Here is a 10,998-nt window from a genome sequence, read left to right as displayed (position 1 = left end):
CTCTTTTCCCAAGGGGGCCTCATTATCCCTGGCCGCGCTTTGAAGGACTGCGTGGGTTTCACTTCCACTAAGAGAAGTTCTGCCCAGAGGACGTCCATTTCACCTCCCTAACCTGGAAGTGATTCATGCCACTGCCTTGTGCCATCCTTCCTTCTCTTCCTCTCTCCCCCCCCCCCACTCCCACGCCCCCAACATCGGTGTCTCTCTAGAAGTAAAAAGAGAACAACTATTTTCCACCTAGTTCTCCTTGCATTTTCAGTATATAGGCAAAATGGATGGCAGCACTATTATGTCATGCGGACTTGAATGTTGCGGGGGGAAGGCTGCCTAGTTAAGTCGTTTTGAAGCGATTCTGGTTGAAAACCCAGCAGTTTCTCCCCCCTCTTTTCCCCCCGGTTGAGAGAGTCTAAATATAAAAGGGGGGGTGAAATCCTGCCCCCTTTCAGAGTTTCCTTTTGGTATCATCAGCCCTAATTACTCCATCGACTTTCCTGTTGTTTGGCTGGGTTACAGAGCTGGAAAGCTCCCTAATAACACAGCTCCGTTTGCTGCCCATGTCATTAACTTCTAATTTATTTAAAAGGCAAAAAAAGAAAAAAGAAAAGAAAAAAGGGGAAAAAAACCCTCCACTTATGCTCAGGGCCGCTCAGAGCCAATCAGATGAGTCACCGCCTTACGTCGCCATCCCGAGCGGCTCTCATTTGCTGAGACGCGCTTACTCAACTTCCCAAAGGAGGAAACAGCCAGAAGTCTCCCAAAAAAGGGGAGGGAAAAAAAAACTTGGGTCTGTTGTCGGGGGCTGAAGTGAGCGGAGGTGGTTCGTCCAGGAGAGCCTCTGAAGCCAGAGCTTGATTGAGAGGTCTGAACTCGGGAACAAGAAAAGGAGGAGGAGGAGGAGAAGAAAGGCGGCGGCGGCGGAGGAGGCGGCGGCGGCGGCGAGACGCAGGGCGGCTGCTTCTCTAACGCAGGGATCTTTGCGAAGCTGCGCCGAGATGTCTTCTCCTTCCAAAGCTAAGGAGGTTTTCTCCTCGGACGAAGAGGGCCCGGCGGCCGGGGCCGAGGATCACCACAAAGTCAAGGTCTCTAGTTTGCCGTTCAGTGTGGAAGCGCTTATGTCCGACAAAAAGCCGGCCCGAGAGGCGAGCGGAAGCCTGGAAGGAGCTGGCTTGGGGACTTCTAGGAACCTGCTCTTGCCCGCTCACGTCTCCAGGGAAGCTCCCAGCCCCGGCGGGCTTACAAAAACCTTCGAGACCTCGTCGGTGAAATCCGAAAACTCCGAGGATGGCTCGCCCTGGATTCCAGAGGCCGGCAGATACTCCCCTCCCCCAAGTGAGTGCTTTTAACATAGGGAGGGTCGGAAGGCGCTAGGAGTACGAAAGTTGGGCGACCAAGTCAGCTCTGTGTGTGTGTGTGTGTGTGTGTGTGTGTGTGTGTGTGTGTGTGTGTGTGTGTGTGTGTGTGATGTGGCTTGAACCCCTCCAACCCCCCCTCCCGCAAAACTGCGATCTCGCCACGGTCCGGACATTTAAAGAGCGGGATAGGGAGGAAGCCTGCGGGTTGTTGTTTTTTTTTAAACTTCGGAAGAAAGCATTTTGTCAGGCTGAATCCAAGGAAGGCTTCAGCGGGGGTGGGGGGGGGAGATTAGAAACCCCGCTCCAGTTTGCAAAGCAACCGCGGCGCAATGTCCGCTGGATAATTTCGGCGAGGTCGCTCGGCCTTCAAAGTGTAATAAAGCGGCTTCTTTTGTTTGAGCGCCGCCAGTTAACGTTTGGACTCGCTAGCGACGCGATCTTTTAAGCTTTAGCCGCCCCTTAAGCTGCTGTGTGTCCGGAACTGTCCAAAGGGACGCCGCGGGCCTGGCGCCACTGACGCCTTTGCAGTTCAAGGCTCAAGCTAGTTCACCTCCTCCTCCCCTCCGAAGTCCGAATATCTCTCTCTCTCCCTCTCTCTCTCTCTCTCTCTCTCTCCCTCTCTCTCTGCCTCTATCTATCTATCTATCTATCTATCTATCTATCTATCTATCTATCTATCTCTCTCTCTTCCTCTCTCCCCCCCCCTCTCTCTCTCTCTCTCTCTCTCTCTCTCTTCCTCTCTCCCCCTCTATCTATATCTATCTATCTATATCTATCTATCTATCTATCTATCTATCTATCTATCTATCTATCTATCTATCTATCTATCTATCTATCTCTATCTCTATCTCCCCCTCTATCTATCTATCTTTCTATCTTTCTATCTTTCTATTTTTCTATCTATCTATCTATCTATCTATCTATCTATCTATCTATCTATCTATCTATCTATCTATCTATCTATCTATCTATCTATCATCTATCTATCTCTCGATCTTCCCGACCATTCAGATCCAACTTTAACCGGATAATTTTTACCTTCGGCCTTTCGGGAGCAGAAGGTAAGTTGCCCTCGCTGTCTTGCTTAGACTTCGATCGCCCCTGATCATCCTACCACCTCATCCGCACCTCCCCATCCCGTGAAAAGTCTGTTTCTCTGCTTAATTCGCTTAGTTCCCTGGATTTTCCTCCCCTTCCCGTTTCTTCACTCTTCGCCGGCGCCAAAATTGCGGCTTTCTTTCTAGCGGCCGAGGGACGATCCTTGCGCTCAGCGCCCTCCGGTGCCTTCTTCGGTGCACCTGTAGCAACAGCCGGCCTTCCCGGCTTCTCTGAATGCCTGCTACTGCCTAGGTCCCAACGGCAGGGTCCAGGCCCCGGAACCCAAGAACTCGGGATGCTGAGGAAGGGGTCACTTTGCTCTTTTATAATCCGTCGGGAACTTCCCGCTCCGCTTTGCCTGGTCCCGCCCGGGTGATTTTCTCCAGTAACGCTGGGTCGTAAAGGGAATCTCGACATCGGCGTTGCTACGCGGTTCAGACATAACATCTTCTCTCCCCCCCTTTTTTTTTGGGGGGGGGTGTCTCCAGGAGCGTTTCTGCCATCCTGGTACACCTACCTAGTTCATCGCAGGCAGGTTTTGAAATGAATATATTGTAAAACTCTTTCTTAACCGAGTCCCCCTCTCTCCAAAAATCAGCTTGCCATTTGGGGGGGGGGGAAGGAAGGAAGGAAGGAAGGAAGGAAGGAAGGAAGGAAGGAAGGAAGACCCCCTCCTCTTCTATATTTTTGAACCCAAGTTAAAAAACAGTTCCTCAAAAGATACTTGTTTCCCCCTGTATCAACCTTTTCTGATTCATTGGAGAAGATGGGGAAACAGCTTATTTTATTTGCAGCTGTCTTAGTACACTAACTGCAGGCTACTCTCGATATTCCATTATAATATGGCCATTTATGGCCCTTGGACTTACATCTGGCAAAGGATGGAGTCTGCCCCATGAAAACCTGTGTCACAACTAGGTTCATTTTTAAGTTATTGTCAGGCTCTGCTCTTACCCATTTTAATGGAATATACCGTACATTCACAGTATGTTCTGTTAGGATCTAAGTAGACTTAAAAAAAAAATCACTGTTGAGTATAAAAGGAAACCTTGTTTTCAGGGGAATACACAGAAACTAAGGTAACCTACTGTCATGTTTTTGTGCTCCACACACCTTTCTGTAAAACCATATCGAAAGCAATCAAAGACAATGTCTCTTCTTTCTATTTGGTTCTGTTGCCTGGCCATATTCACTCAGACTTAACTCCTGAGTAAATCTGTATAGGATTGCACACTGATCATTCCCTTCACATGATGAAACCACTCTAAAACAGTCTAAATCTGTCTTGCAGTACAATTTAGAAGGTCTGCCTAGGGATATATGCAAGGATAGTCTTGGAAAAAAAATAAAGCAAAGTAAAATAACTTCTGCAAAGCATACACTGGCATTTCTGCTTATTTCTTTTTTCTATAGAGTGAATTCAGTTTTGTGGGGCCTTGATAACTTAAAAAAAACTTTTAAAATAGTCCCAAACTCATCTTAAATCATTTTTTAAACCTGGAAATTAAAATTGCACCAGATTCCAATATGACCTAAATGTGTTTTCAACTGGATGAAAAGTGAAATAGGAAAAATCATAAGGCAATATTACTTTTTGAAAGGAGGATACACCTTGGAGAGATTCTGTCCCCTTTACTGAATTATTTTGATAAATAATCTTACCTCTGAATAAAATAACTTTTATTAACTTCAGTGGAATTTTCTCTCATGGATTGAATCTTAAAGTCTTCCTGCAGTATTCACTAATTTACAGATTTATTCATGTTGCTCCTGAAGAGGGAAAAACTTATCTGGAGAAGATCTATTATCATCAAATAGCCAAATAAATTAAAAGGCACTTGAGGCACAAGGAGAAAAAATACCAAACATTAGAATACTTGAAAGGAAATGCAAGGGATAGCTTCCAGCTGCTGCTCAATATATAATTTTGTAAATAGTAATAAAACTTTTTTAAAAAAATAGTTGTACTATGGTGATGAACTGCGGCAATAAATGGAATGAGATCATTTGACAGATGGCAAGCTACTTTAGAAGACAATTTTAAAAATTTTAAATTAAAGATTACAGAGATTATATTTTTTTATAATGCATATCATATTTTGAAAACAGATGTAATGCCATTCGGAACCTTAGCTATTAACCAACTTCCATTAAGTAAAACTACTGCTTTGTGCCTTACTACTTCAGCCAGAAGATATATACCTTGCCGCCTTCTCCTTTCTATTATCAATAGGAGCATGAACTGAATCTATGTATACTTTCCTAATATAAACCCAGTTAAAATGAAGTCGTCTATGCATTTGAATAGCCTGGTGGTTTAACACATTCTTTGTAGCTTACTGAAACTCTCATACAAGTATATAAAAGAGAACATATTAATCTTGCCTTCCAATAACATCTTTCAGTCAGTAAGATTTCTTCATTTACAAACAATGATTTTTAACACTATCTTAAAGCACAAAAGAAGCTGATGTTCTGTTTATGAACTCTGTTCATCAACAGAGAATCATTGTCTACAGATCACTTGGACTTTGCTTTAATTAGGGAGAGCTGTAAAAAATAGTAAACAAAAATAGTACTTACATGATCAAAAAAAAACCTATTTCATTCACGATTAATACACTTTAAGATAAAGCTTTTATTTTTGCAGCAACTTGGTGACATTTACAACATAATCTTAAATGAAATACGAAAATAACTTCATTTCTATTTCTGCGAAAGATTTAATTGGGAGTGGCTTCTCTGTAAGTGTGCCTTATAGGAGGGCAATCTTACTGTATTTTGTATTTCTGAACATTCTTTCTAAAGACCAAAAATAGATTAGCAAAAGAAAAAAAAAAGATTCCTTGTAGACTAATGGCATGGCATTTCTAGCATTGATCCTGTAGTGCAATGACTACTTCATTCTTAAATTCTTTATATTTGTTCCTAAAATAACACAATACTAAAGAGTCACTGGATTTATACTACCCCCTCAGTCACAAACTGCTAAACACCTAATGGGTTCTGCAAACATAGCCTGTGTGATTTGTTTGTGGCTGAGAATGGAGTTAAGTCAATGGAGTCAATTCAGGAAACCATGTTAAGGATATGCTTAGGTAAATCTGGCATGTAAAGATAGCCAACATTTTGCCTTTTCCACCACTGTTTCCTTCCAGATTATTCTGAACCTACAAGCTGAAATATGTTTATAAAGGAGCAAGCCTAACTTGAACACAAGGGACTCACTTCTGAGTAAACCAGCAGAAGTTTGCACTCTCAAGTTTACAAGGGGCTTCCTTGAGACTGTGATTTTCACGGTGTCTTGGAAATAAGCCACCATGATTGATATGTCACAGTAGGACTGAGAAATGCGTGGGTTTTGATGCTGACAGGTTGTTGTTGTTTTCCCAAGGATTGAAAATAATAGCTCATATTATTGAACTTCTAGATATATGCAGAATAGGCTGAAAAGAATCGCAACCTTCTCAATTAAAGGTCTTGAGTAGTAATGGAATATGATTAAATCCTATATTTGTTCAGAATATATACTTTCAGGATTAGCACCTGTCACAAAAACTATATGCTAAATCAATATATCGGCCTTTTGATATCTATCCCCCCCCCACACCTGCCACTGCTGCCTAAAGTTACAAGAAACTAAATTAATTCCAACAGAGAGGTGATAATCTACTCTGTTCAAACATCACATATATATCAATCAACCCTTAATTTCAGTGGAAGTCATATAAGTGAACATAGACTTGAACAAACAAATTAAAAACTTCTCAGCTTTTATACTAGTGCCTGTAGGCAAAATTTTAAAAATATCTCAGCTAGATAAATCATAACGTAGTGGCTTATGTGATATCTAGTTTTCTAGCACTTGCAAGACTTAAAAAAAACAAGCTCACCTAGCTGAGTTTCTTTTAGAATTATGTTCCCCTTTTGCTTCAGTTATAACCTATTAAAATTCTTGTTTTCCCAAGACTTGCAAAAATGAACATATAGGCAGCACCTGATGTGCTTATTCTTCCAAATAGAGGCCTTTCAATGTCTTTCCATAAGTTTATTTACTGTTTTATTGGACTATTGTATGGCAGCCCAGCGTCACTTTCTGTGAGATGGGCAGCCACATCAATTTCATTCATAAATCAAAATTTTAAAAAGTCATTTTATTTAGACAATGGCATGGAATAAATTATTGCAGAAAGGGAAGTGAGCCAGTGATTGACTAGGTAACAAGCTGTTTTCCTTCCTTCTCGATGTGATACTGGAGATACGGAATGTGAGAAGGACAAACAAGCTTTGCCATAAAAATTGTGGGCTGTTCTGTCACATTAGGTACCGTAACTGTCATCCTGTTTCTAAGCACAGTAGTCCTCAACTTACAACCACAATTGAGTCTAAAATTTCTGTTGTCAATTGAAACATTTGTTGAGCGAATTTTGCCTCATTTAACGACTTTTCTTGACACAGTTGTTAAGTGAATCACTGCAAGTTGTTAAGTTAGTCACACAGTTGTTAAGTGAGCCTGGCTTGTCCGTTGACTTTGCTTGTCCGATGGTTGCAAAAGGCGATCCCATGACCCCAGGATGCTGCAACCATCATAAATATGAACTAGTTGCCAAATGTCCGAATTTTGATGATGTGATCATAGGGATGCTGCAAAGGTCGTAAGTGTGAAAGACGGTCGCAAGTCCCTTTCTTTCAGTGACGTTGTAACTTTGAACGGTCAGTAAATGAACTGTTGTAAGTTGAGGACTACCTGCAGGATATTTCTCAGTACATCACAACCTTTGTTCTTTTGATCGCTTTCTTGCCAAAATACATATGGTCACTGGGATTCCTGTAGTGGAGTAGGACATTTATGACAAACATTAAATTTCCTTGGTAAATTCTATTATTTCTTGTGGAGGAATTTAAAGTATATGGTATAAACATATAGAGTGCTGTTTATTATTCCTTTCACATGGTTTTGCCAGAATGTGCAAAGTGTACACTTCAAACTGGGTAGTGATATTGTGTCAAACACATGTTTTACATAGATAAAGTAAATCGAAAGCAACAATTGGCTACATATTCCTGTCAAGTGTGTGCTTAGTGATAAACCCCAATTTTGGCTGCTAAGTAATGTGTGTGAAATAACTCTCACACCAGGAGAGTTTCTAAATAGACTGTTAAGGACAAAGCAACTCTTGTGTGTTTGATTTGCTAAGTTGCAGAAGACTTTAAACACAGCAGATAAAGACTCTGACTTAAGTGGATTATATTGGCTAAATTAATAAACACAATGGATTGGATGGGTGATTGCTTTGATCTGGTGTAATAATTTAATGTGTGGGCACAGTAGGTTTTATCTGATGATGTGCTTTTGCTAAGGATAAGCTTAAGACATTCACCTTATGAAATAAAAGGACATCATAAGCCAGAATTTCACAAATAATTCCTTCTCCATTTTAAAAAACTTTCTGTAACCTCCAAATGTTCTTGTTCTGTTTTATTTCATATACTCTCCTCTGGGTACTTTTCCAAAATGGAATGTTTTGTCTTATTGACATCAGTGCGTGCATGTTGTACCTTTTTGTGAAATAAGCTTTGTTGTCATTCCTATACAAAAGCTTTCATCTTCCTACTTTGTTAGGCTATGGATATTATCCCCCCCCCCCAAATTATGCTCTTTACATGCTCTATATGGCATAAGAAAAAGAAAAAGAAAGTTGCTATTCCTTGCATTTGGCCATCTAATTCTCGTCTCCTCAAGTAATCGATCTTTCTTTGCTTTCCTTCCAGGACACCTGAGCCCCACAGCCTGTACGCTGAGGAAACACAAGACCAATCGGAAGCCTCGAACACCTTTCACAACTTCCCAGCTGCTAGCTTTAGAGCGCAAATTCCGTCAGAAGCAGTATCTATCCATTGCTGAACGGGCTGAATTCTCAAGCTCCCTCAATCTTACAGAGACCCAAGTCAAAATATGGTTCCAGAACCGGAGGGCTAAAGCAAAAAGACTGCAGGAAGCAGAGCTGGAGAAGTTAAAAATGGCGGCGAAGCCCATGTTGCCGTCCGGTTTTAGCCTCCCTTTCCCTATCAACTCGCCTCTCCAGGCCGCCTCTCTCTATGGAACATCATATCCCTTTCACAGACCTGTGCTTCCCATCCCACCTGTAGGACTCTATGCTACTCCTGTGGGCTACAGCATGTATCACTTATCATAAGAAGACCGGAAAGGAATGATGGAGTGTACTAGGTTAAAAAGTGCTGTACAGAACTATGACTGGTCATTTTTCACCTACTTGTAATGTGCCTTATCAAATATATAGGAATTTGAACCCAGAACCTGGGGATTCTGCAACTTGGGAACCGACCAAATGTGAGCTCCCCAGCTAGAATCTGATCCTGAATGCAAGTTTTTTTAAAAAAAAAATACAGACTTAAGGAATATAGTTTATTTATATACTGCACAGGGAAGGGGAATTACATTGATAATTATTCCCAGGAAAATGTATGATTTAATTATTAGCCTCCTCGAAGTTCCCAGTAAACCTGTGGAATATCATTCACACACCCACACATCTTGACAGCGAGAAACTTGCAGTCTTCTTTTATGCTTGCTTACTCAGAAGGAATATATCTCACTTTGTTCAGTAGTACTTATTCCCATAGTGTGGTATAAGTGCAGGCCTGGAGGTAAAAACGCACATGTACTCTTTGGCTGATTGAGGAAGCGTAAACATATAGAGGAGGTTTATTTATAAAACCAACTTCAGAAATAAAAGCTGACTTGAGACTCGGTTGGTTTCTGCATTTCTCTTTGGATCCCTTCACTGCACTCCAGACAGTCCTGAAAACTGAAATGCAAGGAACTGGAATACTTCAGATGCAAAATAATGGATTGGAGGAGTGGGTGGGATTGTTGATCTGATCTGGCACAGCGAGTTTTCTGTTCCTTTATAAAAAAAAATTCTTCCTGTAGAATGGCACCCATGAAGTGGGATTTCCCATTTCAATCTTGTAAAGGATTTCTACAGATGCAAGAGTGTTTGTTTGGTTTTTTTGCCAGGTTTTCGTTTGCAGTTTATTCTTGTTTGTAAGGCAGCATTCAGATGGGTACAGGGCTATGGTGGAAAACCCAAGAAGCCTCTTTGTCTTGATCCTGGTTTGCCCCCGTGTCCATTTAATTTTCATTTAAACCAAGTCTATGTTCAGCCGACATTTGGGAACAAACAGGGTTAGGGATACGAAAAGAGGACATATAGTTGTGCAGATATGCAGAGGGATGAGGAAACCGGAGTTGTTTTGTGTTGCAGAGTTGTTTTGTGTTTATTGCAATAATCTTGTGATTTAACCATTATTAGCTTGTAAAAATGAATTATGCTTAAAGGAGTCTTGACACACCCACAAAACCCAGAGGATGAAACAAAGCTATGAGAACAAAGTAGTGCCGCCCACTCTAAAGACAGGACAACTCTCCTCTCTTTGATTTATTTCAGAGGAGGGCAGGGAGGAAAGAGTTCTGCTTGGCATATATGGTACTATGTAACCCAATTGTTTTAATTGTTTTATTATTATTATGGCCAAACCTTGTGGTAAAGTGTCGACAGAGGAGGCAGGTTGCTGAAGACCAGATGTTTTCAAGGTGCGTGTTTAGCATGTCCTCAAGAGTGAGAAGGAATCTGCCCAGCTAAAGGCTACATTGTGAATCTTTTGTCTATTAGTTCAGTGCTGGCCTTTTACCCACCCATCCCTAGCCTTACGAAAATCCCTTTGAAAGGGATGCCTTGTACAATTTTATATATTTTATTGAAGATTTATTATTTCTTATCTCTTTATTTAGAATTAAATTAAAAACATCTTGTTTAACGGTGTGTTGATTTGTCCATGTGTGGAGTTAATTTCTTTCTTTTAAAAAAAAAGATTAATTTTGCCTTCCCTTCTCTGGGTCAAAATCAAAGACTTTTGGGTAGGTCAGGAAAAAAAATAATTTTAGCAAAATCCAAATGCAGACATTGCAAGTCATTAACAATCTGCTTCTAAATATTTTTTCCCCCTTTGGGATCTTTACTACAGACATTGATGTTAGCTTCTTCATTAATACAGTTTGTGTTTTTGATAGGATGACGTTATCGAGATGATCAGGAGGGAGAGAGATGAATAGAATCCACTGGTTCTATTCAAACTGGTGTCTTGGCTCTGAATTTGTTGCTTTCTGCCTATGGAGATTCTCCGTCATCCAGGGTCATGGTTGTCCCAAAGGTGCTTTTTTTCAAGAGGCAACTGGACTTTTTGATTTTTCTTTGAAGACTTTTCACTTCTCATCCAAGAAGCTTCTTCAGCTCTTCAGGAGAAGCTTCTTGGATGAGAAGTGAAACGTCTCCAAAGAAAAAATAAAGTCCAGTTACCTTCTTGGAAAAAAAAGCACCTTTGGGATTGATGCTTTCTTGGCTCTCCAGATCATTAGGACACGCTCCCTAATATGTACTAAAAGATTTCACATCCAGGTTAGGAGAAACATAGCAAGGGGAAAGTTCCCAAAGGGTTAAGGCTGTAATGTTCAGGAAAAAATCCA

At 41.1% G+C, this 10,998-nt stretch overlaps 1 protein-coding gene across 1 annotated transcript; it reads left to right on the top strand.

The window, feature by feature from the left end:
* Positions 1-798: 798 nt before the first annotated feature.
* On the top strand, positions 799-10,297 carry MSX2 (msh homeobox 2). Its single transcript, XM_087709609.1, has 2 exons — positions 799-1,329; positions 8,223-10,297. The coding sequence occupies exons 1-2, from the start codon at positions 993-995 to the stop codon at positions 8,645-8,647; spliced, it is 762 nt and encodes a 253-aa protein (XP_087565735.1). The 5' UTR covers positions 799-992; the 3' UTR covers positions 8,648-10,297.
* Positions 10,298-10,998: the final 701 nt, after the last annotated feature.

Source organism: Thamnophis sirtalis, unplaced genomic scaffold (assembly GCF_051295495.1).
Source record: "Thamnophis sirtalis isolate CommonGarterSnake01/CBP01778 unplaced genomic scaffold, rThaSir2_p1.2 scaffold_3, whole genome shotgun sequence".
Classification (NCBI taxonomy): Eukaryota; Metazoa; Chordata; class Lepidosauria; order Squamata; family Natricidae; genus Thamnophis; species Thamnophis sirtalis.
The sequence above is the reverse complement of the archived record's forward strand: the minus strand, read 5'-3'. Positions and strand labels throughout refer to the sequence as shown.

What these genes read in the sequence shown, in the direction of transcription:
- MSX2 (XM_087709609.1), top strand. Translation starts at nt 993, where the DNA reads ATGTCTTCTCCTTCCAAAGCTAAGGAGGTTTTCTCCTCGGACGAAGAG. An exon ending in CAGATACTCCCCTCCCCCAA is followed by an intron (nt 1,330 to 8,222) that starts GTGAGTGCTTTT and finishes CTTTCCTTCCAG; the next exon opens with GACACCTGAGCCCCACAGCC.